The sequence below is a fragment of the Rhinoderma darwinii genome, chromosome 1, assembly GCF_050947455.1.
Source record: "Rhinoderma darwinii isolate aRhiDar2 chromosome 1, aRhiDar2.hap1, whole genome shotgun sequence".
NCBI classification, from domain to species: Eukaryota; Metazoa; Chordata; class Amphibia; order Anura; family Rhinodermatidae; genus Rhinoderma; species Rhinoderma darwinii.
This window is the reverse complement of record NC_134687.1, coordinates 657,961,752-657,984,433: the sequence shown is the minus strand read 5'-3', so window position 1 is coordinate 657,984,433 and position 22,682 is coordinate 657,961,752. Positions and strand designations below refer to the sequence as shown.

Here is a 22,682-nt window from a genome sequence, read left to right as displayed (position 1 = left end):
GGGCTCAACTTCCCTTTGTGCTAAACGCAAGTTTGATCACCACCGCAGGCCACATAAGTTCAAAGTGGAAGATACAACCATGTGGCAAGTTGAGTCTAGATGTATTGGTCCTTTTAAGATTTTAAGACAAATTCAGTTTCCTTGGTGTTGGATTTAAAACAAAGCATAAGAATATCCAGGACTTTTCATTGTTCTCTTTATAAACCTGTGTCTACTTTTGGAAGGGTAATCCGTAGAACTCCTTCTGTTTTGGTCCATGGTCAGCCTGAGTATGTGGTCCAGAGGATCCTTGATTCTGAATGGCGTCGTAGACAACCACATTACCTTGTTGATTGGCGGGACAATGGCCCAGAGGAAAAGTCCTGGGAACAGCTAGAGACATCCATGCTGATAGATTGATAAGAGCCTTAAATGCAGGCAATCCAAATTTGAACTCCAGGATTAAGGGCTCGGCAGTCCTCCTTGAAAGGGGAGGCAGGACTGCTGCTAATCAATGATTTCTGTTATCACAGTTTGGTCGTTGCTAGGCAACGCCTTTGGTCTGTGTCTAGATTTAGTCATCATTTATCTTTGCCTGGTTAATTAGGGCGGAGTACTTTTCTTGGGCCTATATATACTTCAGGCCTGGATTACTCAGGTGCTGGTTATACTGTTTCTGGCATGTGCTAAATTCTTTCCAGATTCTAGTTAGTGATGTTGTTCTTGTCTATGTGTTTGTTTGTAGTGTGAGACCTATTGGACCTCTGAGAGATCTAGTCTATCCTGGGATCAGTAGTTGCCCTGGTATGTTTACCTTTCCTGTGCATTTGATCTGCTGCCAAGCTGTTGTCTTTCCCTACTGTGGGATATTATTCCGATAGGGTCAGATAATGCAGAGACTATCTACTATGTCCTCTCCCATACACAGCACACAGAGACAAGAGAGGATCGTGTTTATCTCACACATTCAGAAGCAGCATGGCGAACATTATACAGCAGTATAAATTAGAAAAAAAATTTAAAAAAACATTTAACCCATTTTCCCCCTGAAGCATCATAAAAAAATAAACAAAATCTGTATTGCTTCATCAGTAAAAGTCTAAACTATTTCAATATACCATTATTTAAGCCGCACGGTGAACATCATAAAAATAAATAAATGTAGAAATGCCAGAATCGCTGTTTTTTGGTCATCTCACCTCCCACAAAAAATGGAATAAAAAGTGATCCAAACCTGGCATGTACCCCAAAAAGCTACATCTTGTCCCGCAAAATATGTGTTGCTCAATCGACGGAAAAATGAAAAAGTTGTGGCTTTTGGAATGTAGGGAGGGAAAAATTTAAATCTGAAAAAACGGTCTTTGGCGGGAATGGGTTAAAATATGGGCGTGGTCTAAAACTGATGACATCATGATATGTGGACCAGTCTCACCCTGGAAGGAGAAGGCTCATGTGATAAATTACCCTCCCCACAAATGTGCACAGATGTGTAATGTAATGGTCCCCACATCACAGATTTACAGCAGGTGTTCACAACATGGCATCAACATGGCCGCCAGTCCAGCCTGTGCCCACAGTAATGCCAAACATACATATATATATATATCTGTCTCTTCTTACCTTGTGATGTGCGCGGCCGGTAGTTCTTCATCATGACGTCCTCGTACAGATCCTTGTGTCCTTCTAGATACTCCCACTCCTCCATGGAGAAATAGACAGTGAAATCCTGACACCTTATAGGAACCTGACACACACAATGATACAGTCATCACCCAGACACCTCCAGTGCTGTTACTGTAGAATTTCCCAGCATTCCCAGCAGTGTCACCTGTCCAGTCAGTACTTCAGTCATCTTGTAGATCAGTTCTAAGATCTTCTTCTCATGTATCCAGGAGTGAGGGGGAGGCTCTGTGATGGGGCTCTGACTACTGCTCCATCCTCCTGACTCATGGATGATGGGAGTCGTACAGTCACCCGATGTCTTCTTCACTATTGTGTACTCCTGTGTATGGAGAGAGACACTTAGAGAACTGAACACAGTATTCCCCCCTCAGTAGAGAGGGAGATTGTGACCCCGCTGTATAGACCTCTAATGACCCCACATCTGTAATACTGGAGATCTCACCTACAAAAAGACATTGAAAAAATAGAACGAGGCCAAAACTAAAAAGGAAATAATATTGGGGGGACTAGATGGACCATGTGCTCCCCTCCTGCCGTCATCTTCTATGTTTCTATATAGAGGTCATCATGATCCTCCTGGTTCCTTGTCATTCTCATTACTCTACAACATTACTATTGCTGCTTTGGTGACATGACACATAACAGACCATATTGGTGGCTGATCTTCAGCTTTTCTGCTGGTGGCTTCTTGCCGTCACTTGAAAGGTCTGGACGCTGTTATACAGGACACTGGATTCTTCCTATTACTTCCTATTATGTATTGTCCCTTCCCTATGTGTAACTTGTTCTATAATGTAGAAAAGTTTACCTCTCCGCTCAACAGGTAGATGATCTCCAAGGTGAAGTCTAATATTCTTCTGCTCATCTCATTCCTGTCCTTGTCCATCCTTGGTGGGTCATTCAGGAGAAGGAACGTTGTGGAGGAGAAGATGAGAAAACTGGAGGAACTGGAGGATCTAGTACTGCAGACGTCTTTATGAAGAAAGGAGAAGATGGAGATCATACAGGGGACAACATCAACTGTGACATACAGAACCTCACTTATTGATCATTGAGAGAAACATCTTCTCAGAGCCGTCACCACATGGAATAAAGGGGTATTCCCAACACGGACATTTTTCCGCAGGATATGCCAGAAATGTCTGATAGATGCGGCTCCACCTCTGGCCGTGCTCGGCTGTTTCTGGAACTGCTATACAAGTGAATGGAGAGAATCGTGCACATGTGTGGTCATCTCTCCACGGTCATCTCTCCACGCGGATATAGTCATCACCTCACCAGGCGGGTCGGGGGACCCCCGTTCTCCACATAGAGGTGGGACCCCATTTATCAGACATTTATGGCATATCTCTCAGGTGAGAATTTGCAGCTTAGAAGAGAAAAATGAAGACATTTCCCCAGACAATGAAGATCTGACTCCTCACAACTCGACACATGGCAGATATTGGGGAGACTTGGCTGGCATCTCACAAGACGTGGTGCACACTATGCAGTCAGTGTTTGATATGAACTTTAAGTTTCTGCAGCAGTTGAGGTGACATTATATATAAAGGGATCTCTTATCTTGTTATGGTGCAGGAGGAGTTGAGCAGATTGATAACAGAATTTTTTTTACTTACCAGTAAAATATTTTTCTTGTTGAATTCACTGAGAGACACTGTATCATGGGTATAAGCTGCAGTCAATACGAGGCTGACACTAGATAAATATATAAAATAAAATAAAAAGTGTGGCTCAGTGAGCTATACCTTCTGCTGAACACTCCGCTCCTCAGTTTGTACCAAGAGCGGTAGAAGAGCAGAGAAGATTTAACACAATATGTTTTCCATGAGAAAAGGAACCTCAAGAAGCCCAAAAACATAAGAAAGAAAGAAAGAAATAGGGCAGGACCTCTGTCTCCCAGTGAATTTAACGAGAAAGAGATTATACTGGTAAGTACAAGAATCCTGTTGTTTTCTCGTTAAGTACTCACTGGAGAACACAGTACCATTGGACATCCTAAAGCAGTCCATTAGGGTCGTAAAAAAGAATCATAGCCATGCGAGCAGCATAAAACAATGGCTGTTTGCACACCATACGACGCAAACTGGCATCGGCAGAGGCCAAAGAATGGATCCAGTAAAACCTCAGAAAAGTATGTATCGAGGACGAGGTGGCGGCTTTACAGACTTGAAGGGCAGAAACCGGATAGAGCATCTCCCAGGAGGTCCCAACTACCCTGGTAGAATGAGCAGTGACCCAGAAGGGAGGTTACCTACCCTTAGCAGAGTAGGCCCTTTTAACGGCCAACCGGATCCAGCTAGCAATGGTGGCCTTTGAAGCTGGGCCAATCTTACGAGGGCCCTTAGGAACAACAAATAAGAGTCCGACTTTCGGAAGGACTTCATAGCTGCAACGTGGACCCGAGTGGCTCTGACAACATCCATGCAGTGTAACGTTTAGAACAAAACGAAGGAATGACAATGTCAATGACAATTAGGAAGGGAAGATGGAAATGGACGTAGCACCACCTTGTCCCTATGAAAAACCGTAAACGGAGGTTTGCAGGACAAGGCTGTCAGCTCAGACACTCTACGGATAGAGGTGATCATCACAAGAAAAACTACCTTCCAAGATAAGATCCTGAGAGAAACTTCCCACAAAGGTTCGAAGGGTGCAGGCTGGAGTGCGTCAAGGACCAGATTGAGAGCCCAAGGTTCCAGAGGAGACGGATGAGAACAATGTGTGACTCCCTGCAAAGAAGTCTCAAATGGAGCGCGGAAAGTCAAAATGCGTTGGAAAAAAATAGATTGGCTACTCTATAAAGGGGCAGGTTTCAGCCCTATCGGAGTCCATGATCCAAGCCAACCTGGAGGAAGGCCAGAATATGTGGGATGGAAAAACATGGGGGTGGAGCTGGGATCCCTGGTTCTGGTGATGTAGTCCGGGCACTTGTGATTGAGGTGAGAGGCGAAGAGATCCACGTCCGGGAAACCCCACCGAATGCAAATGCAGTGAAAAATCTCTGGATTATGAGATCATTCTCTGGGATCCAGGCGCTCCGCCTTCCAGTTGTCTACTCCTGGGATGTTTTAATGGTGGAATCCGCCGTTCATCGCCATCCTACTTCCCCTGGCGGGCGCCAGCATCTCTCACCTCGGTGGCGGCATCCTCCACCTCCTTTCCGGGGATGCCAGCGTGTTCTGGCCTCTGCCACTGCTGCTCATAGGGTGCACGAACTCGCTTCTGGCCTAAAAGGGCCAGCACGTGCACCAGGAAAATATCCTCAACCTATCCCTGCATACCAGGAACTACAAAACAGACTCTGCCCATTCATTCCTTGCCAGAACAATGTTGTGTCTACCCATGTTTGTCTAGCAAATGGTTCCTTAGCTGTATTCCATTTTCCTGTATCCCGTATTCAGTATCTGTATCCGAGTCAAGTCAAGTGTTCGAGACGACTGCATTATTCATGTTTAGTATTCGTGTCAAGTCAAGTGCACGTGTCAAGTGTCTGTGCAAGTCTTCTATTCAGGTACTATAGTCTTAAAGAATAAAGAGGAGTTCCAGTTCCAAATGACACAGGCATGAGCTCAGTACAGTCAGTACGGTGCCAACCAGGGAAGTAAACTAATATATTCAAGAAATGAAAAAAACAGTCAAGAAAAAAGAGGGATATAAATATCAAAGGAAAGAAAGACAGAAAGAAAAAGAAAAAGGTGAGAATAACCTCAGGGAGAAACAGGCACTCGGCTCAGCACAAGTATAGAAAAAAATATCAATTTATTAGCAAAATTAGTTAAAAGAAACAAGGTAGCACGAATTGCAATTCCTTGTATAAACAGCAAAAATGAAACACAAAAAACAAACGCATACATAAATATACAAAAACATAAAGGACGTCACATGCCCGGCCGGGTCAACAGTAAATTAGCCCACATATAGGAGCATATAGATTATGCTCAAAGTGCAAATGCAACCAAGTTTAGAACACAAAGTGTAGTCATGCAAAAATACTTGGTAAAAAATTATTTAAGCGCATATAACTCATGCAAGTGTGGGACTAAATATGATCCCCATACAAAGAAGGGAAAAGGCAGAAGGTAATGATCCAGCTGGTATATATCACATAAGCACAGACGTCTGATTAGCTATGGCTGTATAATGAATGTTCGTACGGCTTGGACGGTGAACACTCAGACAGATCGACACTGACAGACATCAAAGATTGACCACAGAGAGGCACTGGTTGTTGTGGTGCAGCCTCAGTATCATGTGGAAGAAATTAAGCTGCAGCATATATTCATCACTTCAATGGTATGTGGAGAAGGTTTAACGGCAGAATACACTTATCGCTCTCAAGTGTGTAGTTTTTTACCGGCAAAGTTTAGCTGTATAGTTGGAATGGGGATCATTCGTCCTAGTCCAATGTCTCCTTGTCCAGCTTGTAGAGGGAGTGTAATAGGAGCCCCAGCAACAGCCAGCTGACCAGCAGATTTAGATCATACGGAGCCCAGCAGGGTACAACATATGCAGCATCGCTCAGACCGTGCTTGTATTCAAACAGTGTGCTGGATCAATGCACGTGCTCCCAGCATGTGACGTCAGGACACAGACACTACGCTGACGCGTTTCGTCACCACGTGACTTCCTCAGAGCGTGCATACAGACACTAGAGTTAGTCATCTATTTGAACAGGTCGGCAACCAATCAAAGACTCGTGTCGACATTCGTCAGTCCAAGTTAACCCCAGATGCACAGGATGGCTTCAGGTAAGTATATGTATTTGTTTTTCATGTTGAAAAGAATATATATTATATGTATATCTGACTGGATATTAAATTTAAATAATAAGATAACTATGGAGTTAGTTAAAGAAAATTACATATATAAATATATATGTAAATATAAATAAATAAACTGAATATAACTAATTATGTAAATAATTTGCATATAAATGTTAAAGACTATCATTAACTCTTGTTTGGCCAGCTGCTACTCAATGACAGCGGACCGGCCTAGTGGGTCCACATTCCCCACGAGTCGTGACAGATGTGCACTGCTGAGACATTTTGTTCCGCCCACTGAAGGATCTTAGGGGTTTCCTTCCATACAGTCCTCTTTCCTCTACCTCCGTGATGATTGAAGTAAGCCACTACTGTAGAGTTGTCTGTCTGTATCCGCACTGGAAGAGTCTGGAGACGAGACATCATGTTGATCTGGAGCGGAGCTTCCGAATCGGATCAGGTGCCCTGATCTGTGAGGCAGCTGAAGAGCACCCCCATCCAGACAAACTTCCATTCGTTGCGATGACTTGCCAGTTGATAGATGTTAAGGGTTTTTCCTGAGAGATGTCGGGGAAAGACATCCATCACAGCAGCTCCTCCTTGACTGAAGGGGACAGACGGATCAACAGAATCAAGGACTCCGGACACTTGTCCCAACAGAATAGCCAGCTATAGATCAGAAGTAAAATTGAGCAAATGGGACTGCCTTGAAGTCCTCAAGACTTTCATGAAGCGAATGGAGCAAGGAGCATTCCTGTGGAGTACTGTCACTGTCCTGTTTGGAAGGTGCCTTCACCAGAGGATCGTTCAAGTATAGGATAACCGCTATCCCCCTGGATCTGAGAAAAGCCATGGGCGCCGCCATGATCTTGGTGAAGACCCTTGGAGCCATGGCCAGCCCAAAGGGGAAGGCCATAAACTGGAAATACTCTGAACCTACTGCAAAGTGCAAGAAACGCTGATGTACTTGAACAATGGGAACATGAAGATAAGTATCCCTGATATTTATTGAGGACAGGAACTCGTCGACCTCCAAGGAAGCGACCACCAATTACAGAGACTCCACGCAAAACCTTTGAATCTTCAAATATCGATTGAGGCGTTTTATTTCCAAAATGGCTCGAAGATATCCATCTTTCTTTTGTACTCTAATAAATTCATACTGGGACAATTGCTCCTTGATGGAGGAGGTTTTGACTGGCTTGAGAAAAACCTTGGGCCCTGGAGGGGCACTGAGGGGGCGTTGACAGGAAAAAACGCCCGGCAGGGCGAGAAGAAAACTGTATTTTGTAGCCTGTCAACATAAGCTACTGCACACAGGCGTCTTCAATGTTTTTGAGCCCTGTCTCCTGGAAGTAGAGCCACCGTCCCACAATACGAGGGAGCAGCTCAGATGAGGGCAAATTTTCAGGATGTGGAAGCCCGCTGTACCAGGGCAGGTCTAGCGGGTCTGTTGCGAGGCTGCCAGGAGTTTCTAGACCGGAAAAAATGTGTGTGTGCTCGGAGGGGAGTTCTGCCTCTGACGAGGGGCCAAGTACCGAAATGAACAAAATCATCTTTCTCTTCTGACTGAGGTAACTGGGCGTGGTCTTTGACAACATTGTTGAAGTAAAGTGCTCCTTCTTCCTGTAGCCTCAGAAATGAGTTGGACCAGGCCAGGTCCATAAAGGAGATCCTGGGCAAATGGAAGGTTTTCGTCCTTCCTAGGGCCACTTCCTAGAGGCACTGTCAGTATCCCAGTTCCTAGTCCAAATGGCCCTGAGGACAGCTACCGCATTAGCCATAGCCGACCTTTGGGTAGCTTAGACAGACACATTACAAGATACATTTAGACATCTGCAAAAGCTCCACAGCTAGAAGGGAATTACCCACTTGAGAGTCCCCTGAATTAGATACGTCCTGTAGTTGAGTAGCTAGTTCAATACTAGCCATGGTAAACCAATATGCTGTAAAAGGGGGTCTGACTGAAGCTGCGGCCGCGATGAAAATGGATTTAGCCATAAACTCCACTTCGGAATTAACAGGAACCTTTAAGGCGGAAGCATCTGCAACCGGTAAGGTAGTATTTTCATAAAGCCGGGTATTGTAGCATCTACCTTGGGGTGAGCTGACCATTTGGCAATACACTCATCAGAGAAAGGAAACATAGTCCAAATGCACCGGTCAGAGTGTTTCCATGGATCAGAAAATAATTTGCCAAAACCCTTGTGATCTGGAAAGACCAGAGGGGGTCATCTGTGTCGCTGCAATAATTCATTGAAGAAGTTGGTTCAGATATATCTCTTGAAGGAAAATAATTTTTGTCCAAAAAGGAATCAGAGGAAGAATGATATTGTCTTGATTTCCTGGCCCGCGTGCTGGATGAACTGGGAGAAATATAACGAGTGCAATCCAGGGAAGAACATCTGGGGGCCTGAATGGATTGTGGTGCCTGAGAGGGGTCAGACAATTGGGAAGCTAACTGCTGAGAAAGGAGTTGTAAGGCATCCGCCATGGCCTGAGAGGGACGGGTGAGTTTATCTATCGCCTGGGTGAGGGAAGCCGCCCATTGGGGGGTAATATTTTCACTAACCATGCGAGCTGGGTGTCCTGTGGTGGTTTAGTGCATTGAACACAGACTTGGTCAGCCTGCCTGCATGGAAACTTAGTACTGCACCGCGAACACACAAAGTGCGCTACAATGGTGGGGGGTTGGGGGTCTTAGGAGGTTTTCCCTTTGATGACATATAAAGAGCCTTTTACAAAAAAACACAATAGCCAATGGCTATCCTACCAGACCCGCTAGGTGCTGTGACCCCCGTGCAGCAGGAATGTTTCCAGCGCTATATGACTTCTGTATACTGCTCAGTGTACTATGGCTTTCACTACCGGTGAGAATTGTCTGTCAAGAACCGAATTACCCCTTACCTCTAGCCAAAAAACGGTGCCGTGCTGATGTGACTAAGGTCCCGCTTGGGGAGCAATCAAAACGGGAAAACGGCGCAGGAACACAGTGGGGCGGGGAGGAGAGCCGGCGGGAGGGCAAGGGCATGGCCAGCTTGCAACCAATCAGAGTACCAATGGCGCAGTCCGCGGAATGCCGCAGCTTGTAGTAAAAAGCAGAAGATAATGTTTGAGTATGTCTGCCGGCACATAAGTGTTAGGGTATGTTCACACGGCCTATTTACGGACGTAATTCGGGCGTTTTTGCCCCAAATTACATCTGAAAATAGCGCCGCAATAGCGCTGACAAACAGACGTTTGTCTGTTCACACGAGGCGTAATTTACGCGCCGCTGTCAAATGACGGCACGTAAATAGACGCCCGCGTCAAAGAAGTGACCTGTCACTTCTTTGGGCGTAATTGGAGCCGTTATTCATTGACTCCAATGAATAGCAGCGCTAATTACGGCCGTAATGGACGCGGCGTCCAAGCGCCTGCACATGCCGTTACGGCTGAAATTACGGGGATGTTTTCAGGCTGAAACATCCCCGTAATTTCAGCCGTAACGGACGCCCTCGTGTGAACATACCCTTAGAAACCCCATTAGTAAGGACACAACATCTCAGAAAAAAAAACCTCTATATATAATGCCACAAAGCCTGCTGACATAGTCTGAATGCTCCCCCACCACAGAGGCTCCCAATTGCGGGGGGAGAACTTACCTGTCAGTCGTCTTCAGGCGCAGCCTGTCACCGCTTTGGAAAACACACACAAGTAGTGGCATTCTCAACCATTGGGGCGCTAATAATAGGGGACTGGGTGACCAGAGCGGGTAACATCCAACAGAGCGGCAGGGATCCACCGATGTGGAAATAGCATCCGCCAAAATGCTGCGCATTCACTGAAAGGGTGGGAATTCCTACTGCTCAGCGCCCGCAGGGGAGTCACCAAGTGGAACACGCGAGGGACTCGCACCCTGCACCTGAAAAATAAATAAAAATAAAATATCTAGCAAAATGTCTGCCTCCTACGGACACTCGGCTAAAACTGAGGAGCGGAGTGCTCAGCAGAGGATACAGCCCACTGGGCGGAGCCACACTTTATTTTTATATTCACTTAGTGTCAGCCTCCTAGTGGCAGCGGCCTCTACCCATGGCACTGTGTCCCCCACTGAATACTTTAACGAGAAACATTGTTATGTGGGATAAGATTCAGTATAAACTTGTATTTTACTCATTTAACCCCTTCCTGCACAGGATATTTACCGCTCAGGAGTTGTTCACATGACATAGGGAAGACCGGAGGCCTGCTGCAAAGGCCGGAGACCTGAGAGAACTGCCATTACGGCCAATTAACCCTTTTGAAGCTGCGGTCAATAGGGACTAATGCACCTAAGTGTTTGGGAGGGGGCTCCTCTGTGAGATCGTCTGAACCTCGAGATTGTGGAGTAATGATAAGTTGTCAAATTCAATTGTGTACAGAAAAAAAAATCCATAATAAAACACTTTGTAAGGTGAAGTTTTTATCGCCCCAAAAATAATGTCCGGACTTATAAATGATGATATTTTACGACTTCTTTCAGTGTGAAGTATAAGGAGCTCAGAAACATTATTGTAAAGTGTCTTCCCATTTGCGGTCAGGACTGGATGACATTATTCGGGATGGTGTAAGAGTTATTCCAGAGAGACCCCAACACGAGGACAACGTCTCCCCCCGAGTTTATGTGAGAGTGAAATACGGAGTCAGACTTGTCTCACCACTGAAGGTTATTTCCATCGTGGTCATAAAAAGACGATCCTGGAATTATAACAAAGCTACAAATAGTTCTTCGTCTTGTACAGATAACGGGGTGTCACTAGTAAGACAGATATAGATTATAACACATCACGTCATTTATCTCATCCGCTCTCTACAATGTCAGGGTCAATATGTCAGTTGTACAACATTAAGGATATGTTCACACGATTAACAAAATACGTCTGAAAATACGGAGCTGTTTTCAAGGGAAAACCGCTCCTGATTTTCAGAAGTTTTTTGAGCAACTTGCGTTTTTCGCTGCGTTTTCACAGCATTTTTTACGGCCGTTTTTGGAGCTGTTTTCAATAGAGTCTATGAGAAAATGGCTCCAAAAACGTCCCAAAAAGTGTTCTGCACTTCTTTTGATGATCCGTCATTTTACGCACCGTATTTTGACAGCGACGCGTAAAATGACAGCTCGTCTGCACAGAACATCGTAAGACCCATTGCAAGCAATGGGCAGATGTTTGTAGGCGTAATGGTGCCGACTTTTCAGGCGTAATTCGAGGCGTAAAACACCTCCATTACGTCTGAAAAGAGGTCGTGTGCACATACCCTAATGGTGCGAATACATAAACCCCTTCTAGAGAGTAACAAGAAAGACGCCAGTAATCCATCAGTAATGTCCAAAGGCGGCCAGCCCCATGACAACACTGAACGTCATGGTGCGGGGAGAGAAGTATGGAGAGGGTTTACAGGCTGAGCCCGCTCCACACGCTGCAGGTGTATTACAGCCGACACCTCGCACTAACGGCCAGGATCAGAGAGAACGCCGATCCCGGACATTTAACTACTTAGATCCTGCGGTCAAAAGCGATTGGAATCTAAGCTTTTAGAAAGAGGGGGTGGTCCTCTCTGACAGCTCATCGGCCCCTCGCGACGCGATCACGGGGTGCAGATGTTTGTCACGGTAGCCTGGGGGGGTAATGAAAGCCCGCCATCTTTCTACGCCTATTGACCCCTTAATCTTAATTACGATATACTGCGATACATTATTATTATAGTATATTGTATCAGCGATCTGATCCCCAGGGGAGTAATAATTTTTTTTTTTTTTTAAAAACAAACACTTTTTTCTCTAAAGTGATGTAAAAAAACAAAATAATAAACATAACTGGTATTACCGCATCCGTAAAAGTCAAAACCATTACAATATAACATTATTTACCCCGCACGGTGAACGGTGTAAAAAAAAAATGATGTTAATTGCTGTTATTTGGTCACATTAGCGCTAAAAAAAAGTTAAATAAAGTAAAACGTAGTAAAAAGTGATCAAAAACTACAACCCGCCCTGCAAAAACTAATCCCCAACACCGCTCCATCAACGAGAAAATTTAAAAAGTTAGGAAAGGAGGGAAAAACGAAAACTAAACTGGCCTGGTGGTTAAGGGGTTAACCTGCGGTGCGGATTATCAACACGCAGGATATCGGATTTATACCGCGGATTCGCGGCGCATTTGTTGCAGAATTTCCCCATTAAGTTCAATGGGAAAGTCAAGTTCCGCAATAAACGCCATTGTTCCCAGAATCCTCTGCAGCTCCACCGCGTGTTCACAGCAACGCTGCAGGTTACACATATATAAAAAAGAAGGCGTCATGTGACCCCTGCAGCCAATCACAGGCCGGAGAGGTCACATGTCATTATAGGGGTCACCTGGACACAGCCGGAAAAGCAGGGGCGTGTTGCTATGGTAACGCTGGGAGAGGTGAGGATCGGCCTTGTTGCATTTCTGTAGTAGATATTCGGGAGGATTATACGTCCACCATTTGGGGTGAATTTTCGGGGTGATTTCCTTGCGTGTTGTGGGTCGTATTCGCTACGTGTGAACATTCCCATAAACCGCACGGTGAATGACATTAACAAGAAATGTATAAAAGTCACTGAATACGTTGTATATACCCGTACCTCCCAACCGTCCCAGATACAGCAGGACAGTCACAGATTTTGGGTGGTGTCCCGCTGTCCTGGGAGGCCGGTTGTATGCCCCGGACTTCGGGTGACAACTGTATCTGCATCCTCAGGACGCAGATACAGTTAAAGCCAATGTTGAAGCAGGGAACCGCCAGCTCCCAGCTTAAGCATTAGTACAGAAGACTCCCCAGGCACAGCGCTACTTTAAGTGTTGAGCCCGGGGAATTCCTTAACGTCACTGTCATATACGGACAGGGACGTCAGTGGCTCCTCCTGGAGCGGAATCCCTGCCCACAGCGCGGCCGATGCTCGGGCCGGGTATACCGCCCCTTGAAAGAGTCCCGATGGCTACAGGGGGGTAGAACTATCAACAGGGAGTGTGGCACTATCTACATGGGCACTGGCACTAGGGGCAGCTAAAGGGGAATTATATTGAATTGGGGCAGATATGGGGGCATTATACTGTATAGGGCAATTATGGGGGCATTAAACTGTATGGGCGCAGCTATGGGGCATTATATTATATGGGGCATTATGCTGTATGCGGGCAGATAAGGCGGCATTATACTGTATAATGGCAACTATGGGGGCATCAAACTGTATTGGCAGCTATGGGGTATTATACTGTATGAGGGCAGCTATGGTAGCATTATAGTGTATGGGGGACACTATAGGGGCATTATACTGTATGGGGCAGCTGTGGGGACATTATACAGTATGGGGGCATTATACTGTATGGGGCATTATACTGTATGGGGCAGGTATAGGGGCATTATACTGTATGGGGCACCTACGGGGGCATTATAGCGTATGGGGCAGCTATAGGGGCATTATACTGTATGGGGGCATTATAATGTATGGGGCAGCTATAGGGGCATTATACTGTATGGGGCAGCTATAGGGGCATTATACTGTATGGGGAAGCTATGGGGCATTATACTGCATGGGGCAGCTATAGGGGCATTATACTGTATGGGGGCATTATACTGTATGGAGAAGCTATAGGGGAATTATACTGTATGGGGCATTATACTATATGGTGCATTATACTGTATGGGCCGCTATAGGGGTATTATACTGTATGGGGCATTATACTGTATGGGGCAGCTATAGGGGAATTATACTGTATGGGGTAGCTATAGGGGCATTATACAGTATTGGGCATTATACTGTATGGGGCATTATACTGTATGGGGGCAATATACTATATGGGGACATTATACTGTATGGGGCAGCTATGGGGCATTATACTGAATAGGGGCATTATACTGTATGGGGGCATTATACTGTATGGGGCAGCTATAGGGCCATTATACCGTATGGGGGCATTATACTATATGGGGGCAATATACTATATGGGGACATTATACTGTATGGGGTAGCTATGGGGCATTATACTGTATAGGGGCATTATACTGTATGGGGACATTATACTGTATGGGGGCATTATACTGTATGGGGACATTATACTGTATGGGGGTATTATACTTTATGGGGGCATTATACTTTCTGGGGGCATTATACTGTATGGGGGCATTATACTGTATGGGGGCATTATACTGTATGGGGCAGCTATAGGGGCATTATACAGTATAGGGAATTATACTGTATGGGGGGCAATACGCTATATGGAGACATTATACTGTATGGGGCAGCTATGGGGCATTATACTGTATGGGGCAGCTATAGGGGCATTATACATTATGGGGGCATTATACTGAATGGGGGGCAATATACTATATGTGGACATTATACTGTATGGGGTAGCTATGAGGCATTATACTGTATAGGGGCATTATACTGTATGGGGACATTATACAGTATGGGAGCATTATACTGTATGGGGCATTATACTGTATGGGGCAGCTATAGGGCATTATACTGTATGGAGACATTATACTGTATGGGGGCATTATACTGTATAGGGGCATTATACTGTATGGGGACATTATACTGTATGGGGGCATTATACTGTATGGTGGCATTATACTGTATGGGGGCAGCTATGGGGCACTATACTGTATAGGGGCATTATACTGTATGGTGGCATTATACTGTATGGGGGCCATTATACTGTATTGGGCATTATACTGTAATGGGAATTATACTGTATGGGGCATTATACTGTATGGGGGCATTATACTGTATGGGGGCATTATACTGTATGGGGCATTATACTGTATGGGGGCAATACACAATATGGGGACATAATACTGTATGTGGCAGCAATGGGGCATTATACTGTATTGGGGCATTATACTGTATGGGGGCATTATACTGTATAGGGGCATTATACTGTATGGGGCAGCTATAGGGGCATTATACAGTATGGGGTCATTATACTGTATAGGGGTATTATACTGTATAGGGGCATGATACTGTATGGGGACATTATAATGTATGGGGACATTATAATGAATGGTAGCATTATACTGTATGTGGGCATTATACTTTATGGGGCATTATACTGTATGGGGGCATTATACTGTATGGGGGCATTATACTGTATGGTGCAGCTATGGGGCATTATACTGTATAGGGGCATTATACTGTATGGGGGCATTATACTGTATGGGGGCATTATACTGTATGGGGCAGCTATGGGGCATTATACTGTATGGGGGCATTATACTGTATGGGGGCATTATACTGTATGGGGACATTATACTTTATGGGGACATTATACTGCATGGGGACATTATACTGTATGGGGGCGTTATACTGTATGAGGCATTATACTGTATGGGGACATTATACTGTATGGGGACATTATACTGTATGAGGCATTATACTGTATGGGGACATTATACTGTATGGGGGCATTATACTGTATGGGGGCATTATACTGTATGGGGACATTATACTGTATGGGGGCATTATACTGTATGGGGGCATTATACTGTATGGTGCATTATACTGTATGGACCGCTATAGGGGTATTATACTGTATGGGTGTAATATACTGTATGGGGGCATTATACTGTATGGGGGCATTATACTGTATGGGGACATTATACTGTATGGGGACATTATACTGTATGGGGCATTATACTGTATGGGGGCATTATACTGTATGGGGAAATTATACTGTATGGGGACATTATACTGTATGGGACATTATACTGTATGGGACATTATACTGTATGGGGCATTATACTGTATGGGGGCATTATACTGTATGGGGGCATTATACTGTATGGGGGCAATATACTGTATGGGGGAATTATACTGTATGGGGGCATTATACTGTATGGGGACATTATACTGTATGGGGCATTATACTGTATGGGGAATTATACTGTATGGGGGCGTTATAATGTATGGGGGCGTTACACTGCATGGGGACGTTACACTGCATGGGGACGTTACACTGCATGGGGACGTTATACTGCATGGGGACGTTATACTGTATGGGGGCGTTATACTGTATGGGGGCGTTATACTGTATGAGGCGTTATACTGTATGGGGGCGTTATACTGTATGAGGCATTATACTGTATGGGGACATTATACTGTATGGGGACATTATACTGTATGGGGACATTATACTGTATGAGGCATTATACTGTATGGGGACATTATACTGTATGGGGACATTATACTGTATGAGGCATTATACTGTATGAGGCATTATACTGTATGGAGGCATTATACTGTATGGGGGCATTATACTGTATGGGGGAATTATACTGTATGGGGACATTATACTGTATGGGGGCATTATACTGTATGGGGGCATTATACTGTATGGGGACATTATACTGTATGGGGACATTATACTGTATGGGGCATTATACTGTATGGGGGCATTATACTGTATGGGGGCATTATACTGTATGGAGGCATTCTACTGTATGGGGGAATTCTACTGTATGGGACATTATACTGTATGGGGCAGCTATGGGGGCATTATACTGTATGGGGACATTATACTGTATGGGGGCATTATACTGTATGGGGCATTATACTGTATGGGGCATTATACTGTATGGAGGCATACTGTATGGGGGAATTCTACTGTATGGGACATTATACTGTATGGGGCAGCTATGGGGGCATTATACTGTATGGGGACATTATACTGTATGGGGGCATTAAACTGTATGGGGCATTATACTGTATGGGGACATTATACCGTATGGGGGCATTATACCGTATGGGGACATTATACCGCATGGGGGCATTATACCGTATGGGGACATTATACTGTATGGGGCATTATACTGTATGGGGCATTATACTGTATGGGGAATTATACTGTATGGGGGCGTTATACTGTATGGGGGCATTATACTGTATGGGGACATTATACTGTATGGGACATTATACTGTATGGGGACATTATACTGTATGGGGACATTATACTGTATGGGGGCATTATACTGTATGGGGACATTATACTGTATGGGACATTATACTGTATGGGGGCATTATACTGTATGGTGGCATTATACTGTATGGGGACATTATACTGTATGGGGACATTATACTGTATGGGGGCATTATACTGTAATGGGGCATTATACTGTATGGGGCATTATACTGTATGGGGGCATTATACTGTATGGGGACATTATACTGTATGGGGGCATTATACTGTTTGGGAGCATTATACTGTATGGGGCATTATGCTATATGGGGGTATTATGCTGTATGGGGCATTATACTGTATGGGGGCATTATACTGTATGGGGGCATTATACTGTATGGGGGCATTATACTGTATGGGGGAATTATACTGTATGGGGACATTATACTGTATGGGGGCATTATACTGTATGGGGCATTATACTGTATGGGGCATTATACTGTATGGGGCATTATACTGTATGGGGGCATTATACTGTATGGGGGAATTATACTGTATGGGGGAATTATACTGTTTGGGAGCATTATACTGTTTGGGAGCATTATACTGTATGGGGCATTATACTGTATGGGGCATTATACTGTATGGGGGCATTATACTGTATGGGGACATTATACTGTATGGGACATTATACTGTATGGGGGCATTATACTGTATGGGGGCATTATACTGTATGGAGGCATTATACTGTATGGGGGCATTATACTGTATGGGGACATTATACTGTATGGAGGCACTATACTGTATGGGGACATTATACTGTATGGGACATTATACTGTATGGGGACATTATACTGTATGGGGACATTATACTGTATGGGGGCATTATACTGTATGGGGACATTATACTGTATGGGACATTATACTGTATGGGGGCATTATACTGTATGGGACATTATACTGTATGGAGGCACTATACTGTATGGGGACATTATACTGTATGGGACATTACACTGTATGGGGACATTATACTGTATGGGGACATTATACTGTATGGGGGCATTATACTGTATGGGGACATTATACTGTATGGGACATTATACTGTATGGGGGCATTATACTGTATGGTGGCATTATACTGTATGGGGACATTATACTGTATGGGGACATTATACTGTATGGGGGCATTATACTGTAATGGGGCATTATACTGTATGGGGCATTATACTGTATGGGGGCATTATACTGTATGGGGGCATTATACTGTATGGGGGCATTATACTGTTTGGGAGCATTATACTGTATGGGGGTATTATGCTGTATGGGGCATTATACTGTATGGGGGCATTATACTGTATGGGGGCATTATACTGTATGGGGGCATTATACTGTATGGGGGAATTATACTGTATGGGGACATTATACTGTATGGGGGCATTATACTGTATGGGGCATTATACTGTATGGGGCATTATACTGTATGGGGGCATTATACTGTATGGGGGAATTATACTGTATGGGGGAATTATACTGTTTGGGAGCATTATACTGTTTGGGAGCATTATACTGTAAGGGGCATTATACTGTATGGGGCATTATACTGTATGGGGACATTATACTGTATGGAGCATTATACTGTATGGGGGCATTATACTGTATTGGGACATTATACTGTATGGGGACATTATACTGTATGGTAGCATTATGCTGTATGGAGCATTATACTGTATGGGGGCATTATGCTGCATGGGGGCATTATGCTGTATGGGGGTATTATACTGAATGGGGGCATTATACTGTATGGGGGCATTATACTGTATGGGGGCATTATACTGTATGGGGGCATTATACTGTTTGGGGACATTATACTGTTTGGGGACATTATACTGTATGGGGACATTATACTGTATGGGGACATTATACTGTATGGTGGCATTATACTGTATGGGGCATTATACTGTATGGGGGCATTATACTGTATGGGAGCATTATACTGTATGGGGGACATTATAATGTATGGTGGCATTATACTGTATGGGGCATTATATTGTATGAGGGCATTATACTGTATGGGGACATTACACTGTATGGGAGCATTATACTGTATGGGGGCATTATACTGTATGGGGACATTATACTGTATGGGGACATTATACTGTATGGGGCATTATACTGTATGGAGGCACTATACTGTATGGGGACATTATACTGTATGGGACATTATACTGTATGGGGACATTATACTGTATGGGGACATTATACTGTATGGGGGCATTATACTGTATGGGGACATTATACTGTATGGGACATTATACTGTATGGGGGCATTATACTGTATGGTGGCATTATACTGTATGGGGACATTATACTGTATGGGGACATTATACTGTATGGGGGCATTATACTGTAATGGGGCATTATACTGTATGGGGCATTATACTGTATGGGGGCATTATACTGTATGGGGGCATTATACTGTATGGGGGCATTATACTGTTTGGGAGCATTATACTGTATGGGGGTATTATGCTGTATGGGGCATTATACTGTATGGGGGCATTATACTGTATGGGGGAATTATACTGTATGGGGACATTATACTGTATGGGGGCATTATACTGTATGGGGGCATTATACTGTATGGGGCATTATACTGTATGGGGCATTATACTGTATGGGGGCATTATACTGTATGGGGGAATTATACTGTATGGGGGAATTATACTGTTTGGGAGCATTATACTGTTTGGGAGCATTATACTGTAAGGGGCATTATACTGTATGGGGCATTATACTGTATGGGGACATTATACTGTATGGAGCATTATACTGTATGGGGGCATTATACTGTATTGGGACATTATACTGTATGGGGACATTATACTGTATGGTAGCATTATGCTGTATGGAGCATTATACTGTATGGGGGCATTATGCTGCATGGGGGCATTATGCTGTATGGGGGTATTATACTGAATGGGGGCATTATACTGTATGGGGGCATTATACTGTATGGGGGCATTATACTGTATGGGGGCATTATACTGTTTGGGGACATTATACTGTTTGGGGACATTATACTGTATGGGGACATTATACTGTATGGGGACATTATACTGTATGGTGGCATTATACTGTATGGGGCATTATACTGTATGGGGGCATTATACTGTATGGGAGCATTATACTGTATGGGGGACATTATAATGTATGGTGGCATTATACTGTATGGGGCATTATATTGTATGAGGGCATTATACTGTATGGGGACATTACACTGTATGGGGGCATTACACTGTATGGGGCATTAAACTGTATGGGAGCATTATACTGTATGGGGGCATTATACTGTATGGGGACATTATACTGTATGGGGACATTATACTGTATGGGGCATTATACTGTATGGGGGCATTATACTGTATGGGGCATTAAACTGTATGGGAGCATTATACTGTATGGGGGACTTATAATGTATGGGGGCAGTATACGATATGGGAGCATTATACTGTATGGGGGCATTATACTGTATGGGGGCATTATACTGTATGGGGGCATTGTACTGTATGGGGAATTATACTGTATGGGGGCATTATACTGTATGGGGGCATTATACTGTATGGGGGCATTATACTGTTTGGGGGCATTATACTGTATGGGGAATTATACTGTATGGGGGCATTATACTGTATGGGGGCATTATACTGTATGGGGGAATTATAATGTATGGGGCATTATACTGTATGGGGACATTATACTGAATGGGAGCATTATACTGTATGGGGGTATTATACTGTTCGTGGGCATTATACTGTATGGGGACATTATACTGTATGGGGACATTATACTGTGTGGGGGCATTATACTGTATGGGGGCATTATACTGTATGGGGACATTATACTGTATGGGAGCATTATACTGTATGGGGACATTATACTGTATGGGGCATTATACTGTATGGGGCATTATACTGTATGGGGGCATTATACTGTGTGGTGGCATTATACTGTATGGGACATTATACTGTATGGGGACATTATACTGTATGGTGGCATTATACTGTATGGAGGCTTTATACTGTATGGGGACATTATACTGTAATGGGGCATTATACTGTATGGGGACATTATACTGTATGGGGGCATTATACTGTATGGTGGCATTATACTGTATGGGGGCATTATACTGTAATGGGGCATTATACTGTATGGGGACATTATACTGTATGGGGGCATTATACTGTAATGAGGCATTATACTGTATGGGGACATTATACTGTATGGGGACATTATACTGTAATGGGGCATTATACTGTATGGGGACATTATACTGTATGGGAACATTATACTGTATGGGGGCATTATACTGTATGGGGGCATTATAGTGTATGGGGGCATTATAGTGTATGGGGGCATTATACTGTATGGGGCATTATACTGTATGGGGACATTATACTGTATGGGGCATTATACTGTATGGGGGCATTATACTGTAAGGGAGCATTATACTGTATGGGGGCATTATACTGTATGGGGACATTATACTGTATGGGGCATTATACTGTATGGGGGCATTATACTGTATAGGGACATTATACTGTATGGGACATTATACTGTATGGGGGCATTATACTGTATGGGGGCATTATACTGTATGGGACATTATACTGTATGGGGACATTATACTGTATGGGGACATTATACTGTATGGGGGCATTATACTGTATGGGGACATTATACTGTATGGGACATTATACTGTATGGTGGCATTATACTGTATGGGGACATTATACTGTATGGGGGCATTATACTGTAATGGGGCATTATACTGTATGGGGCATTATACTGTATGGGGGCATTATACTGTATGGGGACATTATACTGTATGGGGGTATTATACTGTTTGGGAGCATTATACTGTATGGGGCATTATGCTGTATGGGGGTATTATGCTGTATGGGGCATTATACTGTATGGGGGCATTACACTGTATGGGGGCATTATACTGTATGGGGGAATTATACTGTATGGGGGAATTATACTGTATGGGGACATTATACTGTATGGGGGCATTATACTGTATGGGGCATTATACTGTATGGGGCATTATACTGTATGGGGCATTATACTGTATGGGGGAATTATACTGTATGGGGGAATTATACTGTATGGGGGAATTATACTGTTTGGGAGCATTATACTGTTTGGGAGCATTATACTGTATGGGGCATTATACTGTATGGGGCATTATACTGTATGGGGGCATTATACTGTATGGGGGAATTATACTGTATGGGGGAATTATACTGTTTGG

The 22,682-nt window shown here is 44.0% G+C and overlaps 1 protein-coding gene across 1 annotated transcript in view; it reads right to left on the bottom strand.

Moving 5' to 3' along the window:
- LOC142705830 (gastrula zinc finger protein XlCGF66.1-like) overlaps positions 1-22,682 on the bottom strand; it is a 44,613-nt gene that overhangs the window by 8,791 nt on the left and 13,140 nt on the right. Inside the window, exons 2-4 of the mRNA XM_075848299.1 lie at positions 2,471-2,634; positions 1,808-1,981; positions 1,600-1,723 (exon numbers count right to left, since the gene is read on the bottom strand). Coding sequence (XP_075704414.1) covers positions 1,600-1,723; positions 1,808-1,981; positions 2,471-2,548 — 376 coding nt within the window. The 5' untranslated portion in view covers positions 2,549-2,634. The remainder of the gene's footprint in view (positions 1-1,599; positions 1,724-1,807; positions 1,982-2,470; positions 2,635-22,682) is intronic.